Source organism: Lupinus angustifolius, chromosome LG06 (genome assembly GCF_001865875.1).
Source record: "Lupinus angustifolius cultivar Tanjil chromosome LG06, LupAngTanjil_v1.0, whole genome shotgun sequence".
Lineage (NCBI taxonomy): Eukaryota > Viridiplantae > Streptophyta > Magnoliopsida > Fabales > Fabaceae > Lupinus > Lupinus angustifolius.
In genome coordinates, this window is record NC_032014.1 from 28,336,627 (window position 1) to 28,357,576 (window position 20,950).

At 30.4% G+C, this 20,950-nt stretch overlaps 2 protein-coding genes across 3 annotated transcripts; one reads left to right on the top strand and one right to left on the bottom strand.

The window, feature by feature from the left end:
- LOC109350667 lies at positions 1,965 to 6,074 on the bottom strand. 2 transcript variants are annotated; one of them, XM_019591912.1, is made up of 2 exons: positions 5,782 to 6,074; positions 1,965 to 2,193 (listed from the first exon to the last, which is right to left on the bottom strand). In XM_019591912.1, the coding sequence occupies exons 1-2, from the start codon at positions 5,947 to 5,949 to the stop codon at positions 2,014 to 2,016; spliced, it is 348 nt and encodes a 115-aa protein (XP_019447457.1). In that variant the 5' UTR covers positions 5,950 to 6,074; the 3' UTR covers positions 1,965 to 2,013. The 2 variants fall into 2 exon arrangements, with proteins under 2 accessions (XP_019447457.1, XP_019447456.1); XM_019591911.1 differs by having other exon boundaries at positions 1,965 to 2,196; positions 5,782 to 6,062.
- Positions 16,517 to 18,827, top strand: LOC109350668 (F-box/LRR-repeat protein 4-like). Its single transcript, XM_019591913.1, has 2 exons — positions 16,517 to 17,393; positions 17,928 to 18,827. The coding sequence occupies exons 1-2, from the start codon at positions 16,540 to 16,542 to the stop codon at positions 18,496 to 18,498; spliced, it is 1,425 nt and encodes a 474-aa protein (XP_019447458.1). The 5' UTR covers positions 16,517 to 16,539; the 3' UTR covers positions 18,499 to 18,827.

A 20,950-nucleotide genomic window follows, 5' to 3' on the forward strand; every position in this document is an offset into this window, starting at 1 on the left:
ACTCTATCCCAACTCAACACTTATACATCATTAACTTGGAATATATATGAATTTTTTAGTTGTCCGATCTGACCAAACAGTTTAATCGGATAGAACTTATACGGGACCTCTTCCGGTTTGATGTCCTGCTCGGGTATCAAACGCGCAACAATAGTAGTATACTTAAATTTCATTATCATTTTGCTTGTGTGTGCTGTATATTCCAACATGTGCATTGTCTTGAGTTTATGCATGTCTACGTCGTAGAAAAGATTGCATTCCCATTCATATGTTCTCACTTCTCATATAGCATGAGATATGCTAGAATTATATAATACACAGCTTTATTCTTCCAATCTGAGAAGCTCAATTTCAGGAAACCATGTCATAATTTTCAAAGCAGGAACATATATCATCCAAAGCCATGCATATTCATGGTTTTTACTTTCCAATGAATAATTTAGATTATATTACTAATTACTAGAGTGCAAAGTTGTTTGACAAAGAGAATGGAGGCTAAGTTGATCTATTTTAGAATAGCATGCCAAAAATTTGCAAGGTTTCTTTTAAAGTAGCCTTTTCAGGAAGATGCATACAATTCCTCTGAGATAGAGAGGTACAAATGGCCATGCAATAAGAAGACAAATGATTCACCATCGAAAATGACTATATCGACAGTTTTTCCTCTTCAAACAGTAGTTTCCGTCACAATTCAGTGTTTAATTCAGTTCAAACTATTTCATGAAGGGGGTGAGTTTAATTCGCAGTTAAGCTGTCAATAGCAATTTGCCTATAACTCAGCCTTAATCACTTAGATTGGGATCTTTAGAAGTGATTCCATTCAAGAACCAAGGCATATTTTATCCACTGTGACCTAACTCTGTATAAACTCTCAAGAAGTACTACAACACAAATAGAAGAAGGAACCACTAGTCCAAAGGAGAAAACAAACATCAGAATCAAAAGAAATCAACATCTAAATAATTGCCAGAAGGATTCACACCAGGAACCTTTTCAGCTGTGAGTGTTGTTGCTTTCATGGTCTCTTGTCTAGGAACCTCTCGAGGATTCGCGCAACGAAACAGCGCGCCCATTTAACATTTCACAAGTAAGCCTCTGATCAAGTCCCTTGTAGTAAAACTCGCGGTATAAGATTCTGGAAATCTTATGAACTATTTGTGAGTTAATTTTTTTAGGGCAAGAGAGAGAAGGGGAAGCTTGGGAGCCATCTTACAAGTATATTTCATGGTTCTCAAGCCTTTCATTTACCTTCTTTGTCCTTCAGAAACCAACTCACAAACAAACCCTTAAGAGCTAGCCAACCAATTAAATAGAGTCGCTCTATTCGCTAAACCTATGAATGGTGTTCGACGGATTAAAAGCTCATATAAGAATATGCCAAATGTCCGCCAATCTACTGCAGTTCCATGCCCTTCACCTTTGATTATCTCTAGTGCCAAATACTCGTGCGTGCCTACAAAGGACATCGATCGTGCATTCATACGCTCAACAAGAAGCTCAGGGAGAGGAATCACTTGATCATTCTTTGGTTTCAACTATATTAAATCTATTATCATGTTCACATTTTATCACTTAACATTTAATCCATATAACATTTTCTTACCCAATATTGGTTATATTAGCTGACAGAAAAAAACTACAAAGTATACCTTGATTATGGGGATTATATTAGTTTTTTTTAATATAGAGATGCAATCCTCACTCAAGATTTTCATCTCATGAATTAATCTCAACAATTGAACTTTTGAAGGGCTTCAACAATCTCATTTATATCTGCAAAAGCAAAATAAAATAAAAAAATAGGGCGAGGATAAAGGTGAGAGAAGATAGACAAACTAATCCATTTCAGGATGTGTGTGCTCCCATTCCAACAAAGATCCCTCACATGAGTCGAACTCTTGACATTTTGATTTATCTGGTGATCCTGTAGAACCTTACGTTGCTAGACCAATACCTTGTTGGCAAAGAGATTACATGTTGAAATAAAATACAATTCTATCATGAGTTTACACATCAAGAATGTTCCAATAAATCTTCCAAGTATAAATTGACTAAGTATCTTCCTGTGGACAAAACATCAAGTCTCTTCTCACTTGGTTCATATTTTCCTTTCCTAAGCTGATACCGATGTGTTACTGCTGAAATAGTATAAGCTTGTCCTTCTATTGTTACACTCTCCCCACATTGCAAGTTCTGCTTTCAAAATTAAATACAAATAAGAATATTAAATAAATGTGTTCCTATTTACATTCTCATAATGTTGGATCACAAGCATCGATAATTGAATCGATGATATAATGTGAAATGAAAATGATATAAAAGGAAATATAAGGAGTAAAATGTGGTATATGTGAAAAAGTGATAAGAATATAAAAATTGATCTACCACTAGTTTTCTGCTTACTGAACCATAATGCAATGGACAATGCTAATTAACCAAAATAGTTTGCCACAATTCCTCTTCTCATATGAACCATATACCACTGTTCCATTAAAACCAGTGTTGTTTGTACTAGATAGTCTCACTGGTCCAACCATAGACCAGAATAGGGAACAACTACGTACAGGCTAGAAAATTGTCTAGCAAGTCAATCCGCTTTAAACCGCTGAAAATTTAGTCGCTTTAAACTAGATGGTTGGACCGGCTCTTTTGCTCAAATTAAATAAAAAAAGCCAAAAATGGAACATATGCGATAAAATCAATCGTGAAACTCTATCCCAACTCAACACTTATACATCATTAACTTGGAATATATATGAATTTTTTAGTTGTCCGATCTGACCAAACAGTTTAATCGGATAGAACTTATACGGGACCTCTTCCGGTTTGATGTCCTGCTCGGGTATCAAACGCGCAACAATAGTAGTATACTTAAATTTCATTATCATTTTGCTTGTGTGTGCTGTATATTCCAACATGTGCATTGTCTTGAGTTTATGCATGTCTACGTCGTAGAAAAGATTGCATTCCCATTCATATGTTCTCACTTCTCATATAGCATGAGATATGCTAGAATTATATAATACACAGCTTTATTCTTCCAATCTGAGAAGCTCAATTTCAGGAAACCATGTCATAATTTTCAAAGCAGGAACATATATCATCCAAAGCCATGCATATTCATGGTTTTTACTTTCCAATGAATAATTTAGATTATATTACTAATTACTAGAGTGCAAAGTTGTTTGACAAAGAGAATGGAGGCTAAGTTGATCTATTTTAGAATAGCATGCCAAAAATTTGCAAGGTTTCTTTTAAAGTAGCCTTTTCAGGAAGATGCATACAATTCCTCTGAGATAGAGAGGTACAAATGGCCATGCAATAAGAAGACAAATGATTCACCATCGAAAATGACTATATCGACAGTTTTTCCTCTTCAAACAGTAGTTTCCGTCACAATTCAGTGTTTAATTCAGTTCAAACTATTTCATGAAGGGGGTGAGTTTAATTCGCAGTTAAGCTGTCAATAGCAATTTGCCTATAACTCAGCCTTAATCACTTAGATTGGGATCTTTAGAAGTGATTCCATTCAAGAACCAAGGCATATTATATCTACTTTGACCTAACTCTGTATAAACTATAAAGAAATACATATCTACTAAACAGTTTGCAACTGTATTCATTCTTGCCATGTAATTGATGTTATGGTGTTCTCATGATAACTTATGCATGTACAACTCCGGGGTAAGTACTTAATTCTAAAGTGTATTATATCTAGACTTTGAGAACATCGAGAATCATGTAGAACAAAATGATTATTACCCTTTGCCATTTTCTTTCTCGTTCGGTTGTCCATAGTTTTTCTTTCATATCAAAATGGGCAAAAGTCTTGGACATTACTATATAATATCGAAGAGCTTTATACTTGCTACCTAGGTCCGGAAAGTTCCATCGGTGCTAAAGCAAGTGCCACATACAAGCTTGCAAGGTCCATAGTATTCATCAAACAGTCTTTTACATTGAAAAAAAGGCATTCTTTAGTCTTTACAAGGAAGTTAGCATTTTATTGTTAATACTTACTAGAAAGCATTGGTCTTGATTCATTAACAGGTTGTTAGAACATTAGGGTTATTCATGCGTTAGGACTTAGGAGTATTGTTATGTAAGATGATCAGTAAAATTAGAAGCAGTAGGGTAATGTTTTGTAACACATCCATCATTGATCAGATCTCACAATCTTATGGAGGATAAAAATTGTATCTCATGTTATTCGGGGGTCTTCTCTATTTCTCTCAATTTCCATCTAACCCTATAACTTTTCAGCAACAGTCATAGCGAAAAGCATTTACCTGCTAGGTAGGTCGGTTACATGGATCAAATGATGTCACAATATTTCGTATACAAAACAAATTTTAGAAGGGTCATTTAGTTCCAAGACATTTTTAATCGTTTTATATAGAGCTTTTCTTGCTCTTCCTCTAATTCTAACAATTAGCTATCATCCATCTGATCAAATCTTCTTATTGGGGCCTCTATTAGCCTTCTTCTCTTGCGGACAAACCATCTTAGTGGAAATTCTACTATCTTTTCGTTAATAGGTGCTACCTTTCCTTCTCTCAAGTGCATTCACTCATGATCTTTCCCTATCTTGTGTGTCTACTCATCCACCATAACATCCCCATCTATGCCGCACTTAGATTATGCTCATATTAAATTCTTTGTCGCCCAATATTCAATACTATAAAACACCACCCAACAATAGTCATACTAAAGATAAAGCTCTAATTACTCTAACTAAATAGTTGAGATGAGAGAATGTTGAGTACTAAACTTACTCAGCTTCAATTCCTATGAAGTGATCTTACTCTTGGGTATTGTTAGTGGCATGAACACTATTAAAAAACCTTGAGCTTGAGCAGCCTCAAACACAATTTTCCTCAACAGAACACCTCTGGTAACATCTTATCTCTATCCATCATTTGGTAAGAACCACAATAAATCAGCTTCGGGCAACAATCATTACTACGTTCCGGTTCATTCACAACTTCACTTCAAGTTCATATACATCCACAGTAATCTCCAAATCGTGGATATAAGTTACAAGGACAAAGACCAAATATAGTCTTCTATCCCCTATGGCTCTAATATGATGGCTTCTCCAAACCAATAAAAAAGGACAGAAACCTTAAAACAATAAATTTGAGCCCCTCCTATGTTTTCCTCTCGAGGGCGAGCAATAGCATCAACACAACGACAAGGTTGCATGGATTCAAATCCTAGAAACAACCTCTTCACTTGTAAGGATAAGGCTTTGTACATCTACCCTCCTTAAACCTAACTCGGTAGGAGCATCGTGCACTAGGATACCCAAACTAAGTTTTTTTCTTAATCTCAAAGCATCTTAAATTGGAGATACCCTCAAAATTTTAGTCTCTGTACTCTATTCCTTTCCTATGGTGGATGAAGGCCAGTCAATTAACTCTTCAGACCACTGAATTTCTGAAATGAACTGATTTAAAGAACATAAAAACTTTCTAGAATTTGGGATTATAACATCCTTAGAATCAACCCATGTCTTTTTTTTTTGGTATAACCAAGAGTTTTCCCTAATCCTTTAGGTAAGGAAAGTAATCACTTTCTGAATGCGTGACTGACTCACCCAACTAGTGTCGATTTTGCATCAATAGATCAAAAGGTCACGTGCTCAAATCTAGGAAACAATCTCTCAAGATAAGAGTCTGCTTATATTTACAGACTCGGAAAAGTAATAGCCTCGTGCATTGAGCCGCCATTTAATTAATTAATTAATTGATAGTGATTGTGAGAGATTAGGAAACTTACAGGTGGAAAGCAACGAATGCCAAGAGATTTAGGAGGAGGAGTTATCTCAACAACTTTGTACGGATGGATACTGTCTCTGTCTCTTTTCCTACAAGAAACCTCAAACGACACCGTTTGTTGTTTAAAAGAGGATGAACCAACACCAATGTTCCATAATGCTAATGCCATTGCTTGTTATCTGCGTCGCTTGGAAGGATTTCTCTTCTCCAATGGAGAAATGTGGGAAACGCAGAGCCACAAAAAATCTACATTCTTACCTTTTTTTTTTTAATTTTAAATTTTATGCTTTCACTTAACCCCAACAAAAGAATAAAAAAATATATATACTCTTATGAATAGTGATATCAACGAGCGTCAGTTTAAGTGATATATGTTTGATTCTCTTAATCAAGGTCTTGGGTTGTGAAAAAATGTCTGTTGGTAAAGTTATGTTCCGACTCAGACAAGATTGTCTCTAATGCGAGCATATACATGTGGGAAACTAAAAAAATATATAAAATGTGATATTTTCTTTATTAATAATTGAAAATATATATTCTTCTACTGCATCTTTATATGTACAAGAAATTAATATGTGCCACAAAAACTGATATGATATCTTCTTTATACTTATTAATGATTAATTTAGAAATGATATAATGTTATTTTCTTCTGAATAAGATGATTTAATAAGACAATATATTATTAATTGATATTAGAGAATAAAGTATATTATTTTATTAGGATATAAATTATCTTCTACAATCACTTAAATTATGATATGTGTCATATTTAATCATTTTTTTACAAAAAAATATTTCTAAAATCTAGAAAATATAACAAATGTTATAATTTAACTGGTTAAAGTGAATAAATTACATCCTTGTATGTAGAGATGTTTTATTCTCTTAATCTTAATAATTAGTTTGCAAATAACATATACTAACATAAATTTTAGAATTTTTTTTAAAAGGATATATTATTAACCATCCGTTAAATATAATTTTTGTGGATTTCTAACTAAACAAATGTCAACATAATTATTAATTTCAATTCAACTCAGAGTGGTTAGTCTAACTTTTTTAATCATAAATCGGGCTTCTTACCAGTTGAGGCTACTTTTCTGGTTGGTTATGCACTAAATAGGTTTAGTTCAGCTAATTTGAGCATAACATTGACGACTTAATCGATTAGATCTATTCGACTCAATTTATTAAATTAGTTTTAAAAATATCAAAATGACATTATTTTGCGCATAAAACAATCATGTTATTTTAACTCATTAGTAATTATGCTTATCATTATTGTAAACATAGTTTTTATTTATTAGCTTATATTAGAACAAAAATATTTTGTTGTTTAATTGAGTTTAAAACTTATTTCCAAATCTTTATTGCGATAAAAGTGTAAAATATATTATTTGATAATGTTTTTAACTTATTTGTGACAATTTGTTCTAGTAAAATTTTCATTGTTAATTGTTTAATGATTTAATTAGATATTTTTTTAATGATAAATCTTTAAATTTAGAATAAAAATTTATTAGATATTGTTACAAAATGATTTTATTAAATTTTTAATACAAATTGAGTTAATCTAACGAATGATTCATTATCTGACCAATAACCTAATGTCTTAACTAATGAATACATTGATTCCAATACCTGACAGAATCAATAACTAAGTTGACTTTTTTGGTGCTTAATTTGACTTTAATAACACTTCATGTGCCAAATTCCAATCCAACCTTAGGAGCTCAAGTACATAAGAGAACAAATCATTATTGACTTTACTTATCTACCCCAATTATATGTTTTCTTTACTACTCTATTTTCTTTAACTCTTTTATAAAACACACAATATTATAATTTTTTCTTCATTAAAGCAATATATTAGAATCAAGATTAAGATCCATTTTTTCTTTCTTTCATCATTATGGTTGGTTTGGTTGGTTATGTTTATGTCAAAATAGATGGTTAAGTTTTGTATGAAGTTGTTTCTACCTATGATGATTAAACATCACTATTGCTTCACGTTATGATTTCAAGACTGGGATATGATAATTCGCTCACTAGCAAGAGAAAATAGTAGAGTATATCGTGTTCAATACGATCATTTCAAGCTTGGAATGTATGATACATTTCAGCTTGCAGGGATATTAAAATAGTTGTAATTCTATAATGGATAATCGATTAACAATATGGTTAATCGATTATCAATGTTGAAATATATTTTTTATTTGGGTTAGTTTTGTATTGGGCTTTTGGTGGTTAGTTAGTTAGTTTTGGTTAAGGTAGTTAGTTTTTCTTTCATTTTATATAAAGGATTCATTGTGACTTTGTATTATCATCAATTCAATACTCAATTAATTCACGCAATTCAATATTCATTCAATGAATGAAATTCATATTTTACTTCTTTGCTCTTGATTCTTAATATTTGGAAGGCAATAATAATTAAAAGTAAATGATAATAATGCAATTACAATATAAAAAAGTCTTACAATATAAAAAAGTCTTACATTATTACTATATATTTTTCCTCTAAAATTTATAGACATTTATGTATACATTTTTTCTCATAGAATATACTAATATTTACCATATTTAGGACAATATACATAAGAATGATACATCATTATGTTAGTACTAAAGGTCAAGAATATGTCTATGAAATGTTAAATTACAAGAGAATGTGGTTCAATTAGATTTTAGAATCAGATTGTGATTTTTCTTTTTGATCGGTTTGGATGGGTACGGATGGGGATCTGATGTTCCCAACCATATTCCCAACTACATCCCTAGTCGATCATAATGAAATAAAATTGATAAAGTTATGAATATTTAATTTTTTTAACTGACGTGACATAATATGATTGGTCTGAGACAAGATTTGGGACAGTAGATCCTTGTCTGGCGGCGTGCACCCTCACTTACTATTATATAATATATAGATATCTTAAGGTGATTTTGTGAGTTACTTATCAAATCAACATGTGCATTAGTGGGTGATAGACTTGTTTTGCAGTTTGGACCCACTAAAACAATATAATTATTGATATATAATGAACCCGAAGTTAGCCTTCTAAAAAATAACTATCAATAAATCCTTGGAATTTTAATATTACTGGAACATAGTGTAAAATTTTGTCCCTGAAAAATTCACATGACACCAAATAAGTCCCTATAGGAAAGATGTGGTGTCATTTTAAACCTTTAGATTTAATTGATGGCATTTTATTATTTTTAAATAACTAATTTGATGATCATTCTATTTATAAATAACAAAATTTACTAAATAATATTTTTGAAGGTCAAAACAAAAGTTCAATTCCTAAAGTGGGACAAAATATTTCCTCGCCACTTTGAAAGCCCTTCAAGAACAAAAATATTAACAAAATAAAAATCAAATGTGACTTCCCCTCTTATGACATATTTATCTTATTTTGTAGTGAGATATATTTCTCAAGACTAAGAACCACAACCAAAATCAATCCCAAACCAAGGACGTGTCATCTATCTCTAACTCCAAGCAAGCTCTTACTTTCAATTGAATTTTGGAACTCCCTATTGGATGTTCTCCAATGGTTCAACAAGTGGTATCAAAGTTAATGGTTCGACTAAAACATGGTGGATTTAATGAGGGGCGGTCAAAAAGTGTGTGGTACCCACACTTGAGGGGAAATCGTTGGATTTATTCAAGTGTCAAGTCTCACATTGGATGTAAGAGGATGAGTGAAAGGGTTTATAAATAGAAAAAACTCATAGAACTAATATCTTAAGGTTTTGGTTCAAGATCTGTGACTTTACACTCTTCTCATACCCCGTTAACAACGGAACTCCCTATTTATAGAATGATCCAATACCTCTATCTCTAATTCCAAGCAAGCTCTTACTTTCAATTGAATTCCAAGCATTTTTTTTTGCCAATATGTTCTTTGCTTAATGGTGATATGTGTTGAGAAATCTTGGACTCATATTTTTAATTTGAGAATTAAAGTATCTCTTTATATTAAAAGATAATTTATCTCCTTAAATTTATTGACTGTTCAATACATGTCTTATTTCACTAATTTCTAGAAGTTTTCATTTTAAAATATATTATAAAGGAAAAAACAAGACACATGTCAAACAATCAGGTACACAACAACTCCATGTGTCATGGCATTGTGATTGATCAGAAAAAATATATTTAACTTAAAATTTAATTATTAAATATTATTCTGACCAATCACAAACCCATGACACATGGAGTGACACAAACTGTAGGACAATATATATGTTCCTCAAATAATCAATATATTTAAGGAGATAAATTATCTCATGATGTGATAAGATACTTTATTATCTCGGACACTAAAACTCTAGTTTAAAAATAGAAAAGTTAATGTAACTTCTACTCTTATGAGTTGTGACATCTTTATCTTAGTCTAATCTTATTTTTCACAATAAATACAAATCCATCTCAAAGCATGGGACGTGGCTGATCCTAGCTAGAAAAAATATATCATTTATAAAAAAATTCACGTCTCTATATTTCTAGAAAATCAAATTCTATGTAATATAAAAAGATTTGTTTTTTATTTTATAAATTTTACTTTTAATTGAATGACACTTTTTAATTAGATTAAAACACAAATGAGGATATAAAGTGGTGCACATAATCTCCGCTCTACATGCATATGCATCTATGGAGTAAAAGAGACAAATACCACACAATAACATACAAAGATAATATATAATGACATTTTTATTCTTTTATTTACCATAAAATTACATCTTCGTCATTGATAAGCATCGGTCACAATCATAAGCACAAACATATAAAACACATGATAAAAATAAGGTTTGGTTTGATATTAATTATATAAACTAACAAGATCTTGGTCTAGTGATGTAAAGTCTTACTGGATTCATAAGGTTGAGAGTTCAATTCTTGAGAACGATATTTGTTGGGAGGGGCAGTCACGAACCATGAAATGAATTAGTTCCTTAGGTAAAGAAGTAAATGATACCATTGATGGTACCAAGAAATGTTAATTATATAATGAAATATACATTTGTGTATATACTTAGTCTTATGCAAAATGTTATTAATCAAGGAAAATGTTTTTAAATTTTTTAATGAAGACATTGGAATAGTGGATCAAAATATTAGTGAATTGTTAAAAATCATATTTAACACTTACCATCTCTAACAGTTACTGGTCTGTAACATTTACCTAATTATAACTATTACTCATTTGTGAAAATCATCGTTTGTAAATCCTTCCATATTTCTTGCATCATATTTTTACCCCTTTCTCCAACCATTTTCGAATGTAAATAAGAAAGTGCAATATATTTCACTTTCAAATTTTAAAGCATTTAAGAAGTCGATGTCAATATATTCCAAAACTAACCAACAAAAAAATATTTTGGTTTGAATAAGTTTTTTATTCATGTTTCTTGCTATGTAGTTGTGAAGTTATTTGAAAGCTTATAGGTGTGCAAGTAGTTGATTTAACCACATATCTTTAATAAAGAAATACAATATCTCATAATATTAGAATATAAGTTATTTTTTTCGGCCACTAAAATTATGATATGTGTATTATTTTTTTAATTTTTAGAAATATTTTTATAGAAGATAATTAAATATGACACATATTATAATTATTGTGACGGAAGGAAATATTTTCTAATCATATATTTTAATTTTCTAATTATAGAGACAATTACAGAGATAATTACAGTCAACTAATTATTATTTCCATATGTGTATGCCCACAAGCTCATGATATTGGAGTTTCTACTCCACATTTGTAATAAAAAGTAATTAGCCCTATGCAAACTTGAAGTATTTTATTGAAAATTAGCTTTTCAATTCTACAAGATTCCCTTTTGAAATCAATAATTTCACTTAAACTTTTATTTATTAGATAACTCATTCACTAAGTCAACCTACCTAAAAAGTCAAAAACTCCATTGTTAAATAATTCTTAAGCTTCCCATCTAAGATTTTTTTCGGTACTACCAAATGTATTTCTCACCTTTTTGGATAAGGAATTAATCTCTTTCATGGTTCGTGGCTTCCATAAGTGCCAATCCCAGGAATTGAACTCTTGACATTGGGGATCCGATAGAGTCTTACACTACTAGACCAACGCCTTGTTAGTATCTGAGATTAAAAGCACACATTATTTTAAGGGTTAAAAATAAATGAAATTTAAATAAATATTAAAGTAATTAAACATCATTTAACAAATTTTGGGAATAAAATTAAACTTAAGTATGAGCTACTTATTAATCCAAAAAAATGTTTTCATATCATTAAAAATATTTGTATTAAGGATTTGAGGTTTTATCTATCCAAGTGTTTTTATCAAGAATACAAGGGTACATTTAGATATTCAAAAAATACAAGGGTGCATTTTCTAGTATATACTAAAGATGTTATAGATCATTGAATCATGTTGTGTTTTTATGAAGAATGTATTTGAGACAAAAATTAAACCCTTAACTCCATATTTAAGAAACTTAGCTCCTAGATGTGTTAAATTTCAGACTTTTTACTCTTCCATAAATTGCCTTCCTAACTTGGCCTTATAACAAATCTAAAATTGAACAATTTATCCTCTTGCCAACCAATAATGGAGTTCAATAATAACAATTGAGAGTTGTTGTATACAAATAGATATACCTTTTGTAATAATTTGTAAAACTTTTAGATAATTAGATTCAATGATAACATGACGATGTCCCAAGTTCTAAGACAATTTCGAACCTTGTTTCATAGCCAACAATTCTATTAAAATGCGAGATCTTGTCTCAAAATTAGCTGAATATTCAGAAAGTCATTTACCTTCATGTGTATAACACCACAATCACCAATTAAGTTTTGATCAATTAAACAACTCTCATCAATGTTAACTTTGACTTGTCCATGCTTTGGATAGCCCCACCAAAACTAGGACAAAACCTCATCTTGAGAGTCATAAGAAACCTTGTTATACTATTCGATATAAGCATGATGAACATTATGAACTACATGGTCAATATCCCAAATTAATGAGTCTAAAATATGTCTTTTTTCTATGAAAGAAACTTGTTGCTAGTCATGTTTGTAGCTTAGTTTGGATCGCTTATGAGAAAAAAAGTCATCCAATCTAAACATGAAACTTATTGAAATTCAGCTCTACTTTTTTGGGTACAATACCTAATATGATTCAATATGGTCCAATAATATTTGTAGTTATGATTGATTCAAAAAATAATATTTATCTAGAAAGAAAGCAAAGTAAGTTCATAATAACTTACAAAATCAATCAAACTCGTTTTAATAGCCATGAATCTCATATATATATATATATATATATATATATATATAATACAATAAGAGATCCGTTTAACCTAAGTTAAAGTTACACTCAATCTTAGTCATCTATTTTCTTCAATCCAACATACCAAATGGGTGAGTGCAATAAATTATTTGAGATTTTTTTTTTCTCTCATCATTTATTGCACTCACCCATTTGATCCATTAGATTTAAGAAAATGAATCATTTATATTAAGTGTAACTAGTGTAACTTAACCTGAATGTAAGTAGACATCTCTTCATATATATATATATTCCTAGATTCTCAATGTCAAGGTGTAGTTATCCCGGAGAAAACGAAGTCCTTATATTGAAGAAATATAATAGATTTTTGTAATATTTGGTGTAAGAGAAGAACAAAAGAAAAATAAGATAAATATGTATTTTCTTCTCTTAGTCTTTTGTTTGGTTGGATAAAAACTGGTAAGAGAAAGATGATCTTATACTTGAATGACAAGAATAAGGAAATTTTTTTGTTTTATTATTAATTAAAAATGAAGGTTATAATTTAAAATTATAAAATTTATTATATATATTTTAATTGTTTTTTAATTAATATTTTTTATATCTTAAAGATATTTATGTATGTTAGTCGTATTTAAAAAAGGATAAAAAAATATATCTACAATAATGGATGTGTTTTTTACACTATTATTGTACTATCTGTCATTCATTTTCAATTATAATCGACTATTAATTAAAATTATTACAAATAAATTATGAATTATGCACTAACTGTGTATAAAATGTTTATGCTTTTTTACATAGATACTACACTCTTAAAACAAACAAGTAGAAAATTTTGAAGGAATATTAGACATTTCATATAAAATCACTATTATCTCTCCATTTTCTCACCAAATTAGAAGAAAAAGAAATTATAGTGAGTCCTATATACTTTTTATTTTCTCATCTTTTTCTCTCTTCACAACTAAAGAAGAGAAATATTCTCTTTTTATTCAATCTCTAACTATTTTTTTCTCCACTCTAATTCTATCCTACTAAATGAAGACAAAGAGAAATAAATATATGTATAAACAGTATATGAGTTTTATACATTATATTATCTATTATTAATATTTAATTATCATTAACTCTTCAAAAAAGTAATCTAAATAAATGAAAGATGATATAATAACTGTATATAAATTTTTATACTAAAGATATATAAATAATAAGTCCCAAAATTGAGGATGTAATACTATCATAAGTCCCAAAATTGATGGTGCAATTCTAGAATCTCAATAAGAATATATTAAAATTAACAAAATTAAAGTCAAATGTGACTTGGCCTCCTATAACATATTTATCTAAGTTTCTAATGAGAATGTGAGACACGTTTTTCAAGACAAGAACCTAAACCTGAATCAATCTCAAACTAGATAAGTGTCTTATACGTCCTATGTACATGCGTCTATCTCTAAGCAAGTTCCCTATTTTATGTTCTTCCAATATTCTCTTTGTCTAGGAATATTATGTTAGGCCTTTCGTTTTAATTTAGAGAAAAATAATGTATGTATTGATTGTGTAAGAATTTTTCATTATTAATATTTAGTTATTGACTCTTTTATACAAGTAAGTAATACGTAATACAAATAAATAATAATATTAATAATATATACATTTTATAAATTTAATTAAATACATATAATATTTTTCCTACCATCTATATTATATATTATTACATATTAACTGTAGACTAAAAAAAGAAGATTTGAACGTAACTTCGCCTCTTATGACATGTTTATCTTAGGCTCCAATCTTCTTTTTGTCTTCACATATTTAAATAGAAATCTGTCCGATAGCATGGGACGTGTAAGATATCAGTTTAACATTTGTGTAATGTAAGTGTAAATCATTTACCATTAATTTATATTAATTTTATATAAGGGTTACTGATAATTAATATATGAATGATATATGATATAGTGATAATATAAAATATAGTCATACTATCATTGTATTTATCAAATCTATAAGATATTATGATACACAAAAAAATGTGTAAATGAGGTATCTATAACATCATATTTAGAGTTAAATATATTTATGTTTTTGTTTCTGAAATTTAGAACTAAATTTTATTTAGAATTATATGGTTTTTATTACAAATTAAATAATGTAAAAGGTAAAATAAGAATTGAAAATTACACCATGTGGAAGTTATACCATGATTTGTCTTTATATAGTACTAGCGTGTCGACAGGCAGTCCGTGCTGATCGACCCGCATTCTGATTTTTTTGATATAAGTTATAAGTATAAAAAATGAAACATATAAGTTCAATAAAAAATGTAAATTTAAGAATAAAAGATGTAATAATTAATATGATATATACAAAACTTTTATAAATTTATCGTGCATCTAATATAATTATTGAGTTGTTGGATATATTTTTTCATATTGTTTTATATTTGGGTTGAGAAAGAGATAAGATAAAAAAAAATGTGTGGATGAGTATTAATGTATTGATAAAAAATGAAAGCAAAATATGGAAGTTTATATTTATTAAGGAAATATTTAAAAGGATAAAAATGAAATTTAAAAATTATACCATACATAATAGTTATTACTTGTTTTAACTTTATTAATAGTATATATATAGGATGATATGACATTTTTTCAACAAATGTCACCTTCGACCCATTTCATCTCTCACCTAATTTCGCATAACTTCTAGCAACACATTGTGGAAGAAACCGATAAGGTTGGTAGCGCAGTCAAGAAATCAACTTTTACAAGATTTTCGAAGTTATTATCAAATTAATGACGTTGTGATTAACAATTTAATTTCCTTTTTTATGGTATAATCATTATCCCATCATTCTATAACTTAGAAATTAATACTTTTGGCAATGCATGATTGTTCCTCTAAATAATTTTCACTCACTCTAACCTTTTAAGATTCCATAAAACATTTTACACTATTTTTGGTAATGGTAAGAGGTACAAAATCACATATTCTAATTCATATTTTACTTTCATGTCTCATTCTAATGAAAATGTGTCACTTAATTAAAAAGAAATTTTTTTTGAAAATACATATCAACATTTTTATATTACTTAGAAAAAGTTGATTGACTAGAGACACGATGACATAGTCATTTTGAGACACATAATCTATGTTCTAGCGACAATATCTCCTCACATTATAAATAACAAACTAACTCATTTTAAGTATATTACTGTGATACTCAACTTGTCTCATTCTCTGTCTCAAACCTATTACATTTTACTACATGAGTAAAAGAAAATTTAAAAATAAAAAGTCACATTCTGATTAATTTGGGACATGATATTAGAATGACTCATACAAACCCCAATGGATTTGGAGATTAAATTCACTCAAATCTTGATGGTATAAATAAGATATTAGAAGTAGAGAATGGCACACAGTAGAAATACAAAACAAACAAAAAAAACATGGACAACATCCTATGTGATGAACTCCTTGAAGAAATATTCCTTAAACTTCCTCCATCTTCTTCTCTCTCTCTTGTCTCCAAACGTTGGCTCCATCTCCACCGTTCATCCACCACTTCTCTTTCCCTTTCTCTCTCTCCTCTCTCTTCTATTCCCCCTTCTCTCTCCTCTCTCCTCCACCACCACCCTTCTCTCTCCTCCCTCTCTCTCCGCCTCTCTCCTCCTCCCACCGCCGCCACCACCGCAGCCTTTGCGTTTTCTTCTAATCTTCTCTCCCTTGTGTCCTCTTGCTGTGTCAACCTTCGTTCTCTAGCATTCCATGTTGGCCCTGTTTCTCTCTCCTCCCTCACTTCTCTCTCTAAAGCTTGCACCTTTTTGAATTCTCTCTCTGTTACACTCCCCAGGCGTGTTTTTCTGAAGTGGGTTTTGTGTTTCCCTTCGTTGAAACACTTGTCAATTGAGTTTCATGAAGTTGAGGTGGAAAGTCAACATGGGGTTTTGGAAAGTTACAATTTTGATGAAGATGATGGTGATGATGGAGAATTTGAATTGGGTTTGGAGAGTGTTTGTTTTGTGGGTATTAATGGAGATGACTATGGAGTGGGTTGGTTATGGAGAAGGTGCAAGAAACTTAAGAGATTGAAGCTTCAAAGGTGTCAAGGTATTGGTGGGTCTTATTCATGTTTTGTTCAATGCTTGAAAAGTATTGAAGAAGTTGAGATCAGAACTTGTAGGGTTGTGGCTGATGGTATTCTGTTCAAACTTGCTGAGAATTGTTACTCTTTGAAGTCACTTTTGCTTTATGATGGTGGTGGAAGTAGAGAGGGTTTGCTATATTTCTTTTCTCAATGCAGGTCTATCTTTATTTTTTATAGTCATTTTCAACAAGAAGTTAAGTATGGCGCAACAATAAGTTTGATTGCCTTGTGACCTGAAGGTCGTATTTACATATCCGAGAAATAATGTTTTAAATTGCGGTTGTGGTCAAAGTTGCAATTGCTGTAAGTGCTGTCATTAGGGCCGTTGTGATGCTTATTGCAGCTGCTGCAGTTTGAATTATTTTATAATTGAAAAAATATTTTTGAAATCAATGGGATCTGATGAGGTTGCGTTGTGGCCCGATGCGACCACATCATTGTACCACAATATTGCGGCCATATTTTGTGATGTGGTCCACAATTTGAATCATTGCCTAGAATAGTCCATTCATTTGTGAGTTTAACACTGTATGTATGTACCCTCAAAATGCATACGGTCGTGCATTAAGCCGCCTTTTTTAGAGAAGACTATTTTTTTATTGAAGAGAGTGCATTTATGGGATTTGAACTTTGACACTCTTGTTTTATGTCTCACAGCTTAACCGAGCTGACTTTACTTTCTCAATGCAGGTCTAATTTGAATAAACTCGACCTTCGATTACCTATGGACCTTGATAACAACCATATTCAATCCGTGGCGATGAATTTCAGGTGCATAACAAGTCTTAGGCTTCAAAGTTGTTACCTTTTAAGCGGTGAAGGTTTAAAGGCTGTTGGATTGGTTATGAGTAATGTGCTTGAAGAATTGGCACTCATAAACTGTGATGTTGTTGGAAGTGAATCCGGATTGCTTGCCACATTGGGGCAGCACTTGAGGAAGTTGAGGAAATTGGATTTGTCACATAACGAAATGTTGCTCGACAAGGAATTGATTTCGATGTTAGTTTCGTGTGTTCATTTGATTGATTTAAGGTTAAGAGGGTGTAAAAGACTCACTAGTGTGGCTATGGTGTCTATGCTGAGGAGCTGCAAAAGATTGGAAAATGTTGATATTATGAACTGTTTTGGTATAGAAAGTGAATCTATCGAGATGCTCGTTAAGAAATCGCCTCGTTTGAGAAGAATCGAGGTCGAGGGAAACAAGATTTCTGATGCAGCAAGAATGTGGGCATCAAATAGATTTATTGAAGTTATTGCTTAATTGGCTTGGTGGATGTTGGAAAATGCAAGTGTATACTTATAGTTTTATACAATTTCTAATACAGGTATACTTAAAACTCTTGGTTACTATTACATATTTATGTTTCTGTAATCTATGTTCAGTGAATAATTATGTCAATGTATCAGTAATAATGTACATATGATTTCTATAATCTGATTTGTGGTGTCAATTGAAGCTCAAACTATACTTATTTATGACTATAAGTAAAAAAACTATTCAAGCTCATTTCTCAATTTATTGATGGGAAAGAAATTTTGATATACAACTATAATGTGATAGCTTTGGGAGAAAATGTTAATGATAGGTTTGAGTATTAGGTGGGGCACGAACTAGTAGTTAGTTCGCACGGATGCGAACTTTGTTATATCCGTCCCATTAAATATGTGTAAATATGGTTGTAAAAATGGGTTTAGGTGGGGTTTAGTCTAAATTGCAAACTAGTAGTTAGTTCGCATGAATGCGAACTTTATTGTATCTATGCGAATATGTCCGTCACGACTTCTGTTACCGGTATGCAAACGATTAAAACTTAGCCATTAGGTGGTGGAAATAATCACTCCACCATTTATTTGCTGTGGATTTCAGGTGCATTATTACATGTACAGTTTGTATGTAATTGTTGCTTTGAAGAATGTCAATATTGGAGGCTGGTCTTGTGTATTAAAGACCCTTTCTTTTATGCACATTAAAAATGTTAACTATTGAGAAAATGATTGATATTAATTTTGAAACTATGCAGCTGCAAGTAATTGAATTGGCCCTCTTGGTCTAGAATGATTATACTTTCACAGATTATAAGATAATTTCAAATTTAGCTAAAACTTCTTGTGATAAGAAAAAATCATTGAGCAACTTTGTTATGAAAAATTGCATGGCTATGTAAAATGGGTCAACAACAATACCTTATTTATAGCACAATAGAAAGGCAAATGAACATAATACTACAACACTTTTTGTCACTTGTCTAAAACTTCTTTAGCTTCACCTTGACCTTTTGGGTCAAGTTCCGTCACTGGTTGGAGGTAAATAAACAAAATCAACTCGACATTTGTTTGAAACTCGACTTTTTATTTAGATTGATAAATTTGGTTTATGAATTTGAGCTAAAAATTGAGCTCGTTAAATAATTTAACTAATTATGTTAATGAGATGACTAGACTTTTATATATATATATATATATAATCTCAAGTATGAAAAAATCTCATATACAAAGTATAAGAATAATAAATTAGAGTCATACAAGTATACATGAATGATTAAGATTAAAAGTTAGTTAATAGTCATATGATCACTTAAAAACATCATGTGTGTTTATCTTTTAATTATAAAATTCAAATAAAATTTAATAATACATATTAATTGTTATTCTTTTCACATTAATAATTGTTCTAACTTGAGTCGCTCTCCATTCGTACATATACATATAACAATCTTTAGTACATAAACTTTAATGATAGCTACATTTCTTATTATAATTCACAAACTTTATAGTAAATGACTCGGGTGAAAATAGTTTTTAGTGTGAGAAATTAGAAAGTTAATATAAATTATGGATCTCATTGAACAACCAAGGTTAAAAAAAATGATCAGGTAAACAATAACTAATTTTTAATCATAATAAACATAAATTTATTATTCTCATAATTTTTATATTAGAATTGTTCAATCATCATAAATTACATTTGCTGACTCAGTCACCATGACCAGTACAAAATAAATTCTTAAAAAAGAAAAGAGAGAGGTGAAAAATATCAAGACTAACAAAATTACAAAATCCATCACTATGTAATATAAGTGTTATATGCAATAGCAAGTTAATGTGGAAACAGTTAGTTGGGCTCCCAATCCAGTTGAGCCCACATAAAATAGTTGAGGTTTCTCTTATAAAATTCAGAGTTATAAACTCCTATATTTTAATTAACTACTTTGTCTAAAAATAATATTTTACTTTACCAGACGTTGGTCAAATAGTGTAGGGCTCTGCTAGAACTCTAGGATGATCAAAAGTTAAAGTTTGATTCTTGGGAGCGACAATCACGCATCTCAAAAGAGATTAGTTCCTTACCCGAAAAGATTAGAAGATACCATTGATAGTACCATAATATATATTCTACTTTCACTATAATGAACTTTGTAGTATATTTATAAGCTAGTTATTCATTTTACTCTTTTCATAAAAGGTCTCAAATGCCTCATTTGAAACGTACCATCATAATTTTTCTTGCACAAGCTATATACTCATCCCCTTCTTATTCTGTATCAATGTTGCCCATGACGGATGGCGGCCTAGGGCAGTTGTCAAAATTCAGCCATAAAGGCATTGTGGATGGCGTTGCGGGCAAATAGCGGACATAATAATGATGGTTGACAAAAAATAAATAAATAAATATAACTTAATAGGAAAAATAAAATAATAATACAATAACATAA

Coding starts and splice junctions, on each gene's coding strand:
- LOC109350668 (XM_019591913.1), top strand. CDS start 16,540: ATGGACAACATCCTATGTGATGAACTCCTTGAAGAAATATTCCTTAAA. Junction 17,394..17,927: donor TATTTCTTTTCTCAATGCAG/GTCTATCTTTAT, acceptor TTCTCAATGCAG/GTCTAATTTGAATAAACTCG.
- LOC109350667 (XM_019591911.1), bottom strand. CDS start 5,949: ATGGCATTAGCATTATGGAACATTGGTGTTGGTTCATCCTCTTTTAAA. Junction 2,197..5,781: donor GCATTCGTTGCTTTCCACCT/GTAAGTTTCCTA, acceptor TAATTTTGAAAG/CAGAACTTGCAATGTGGGGA.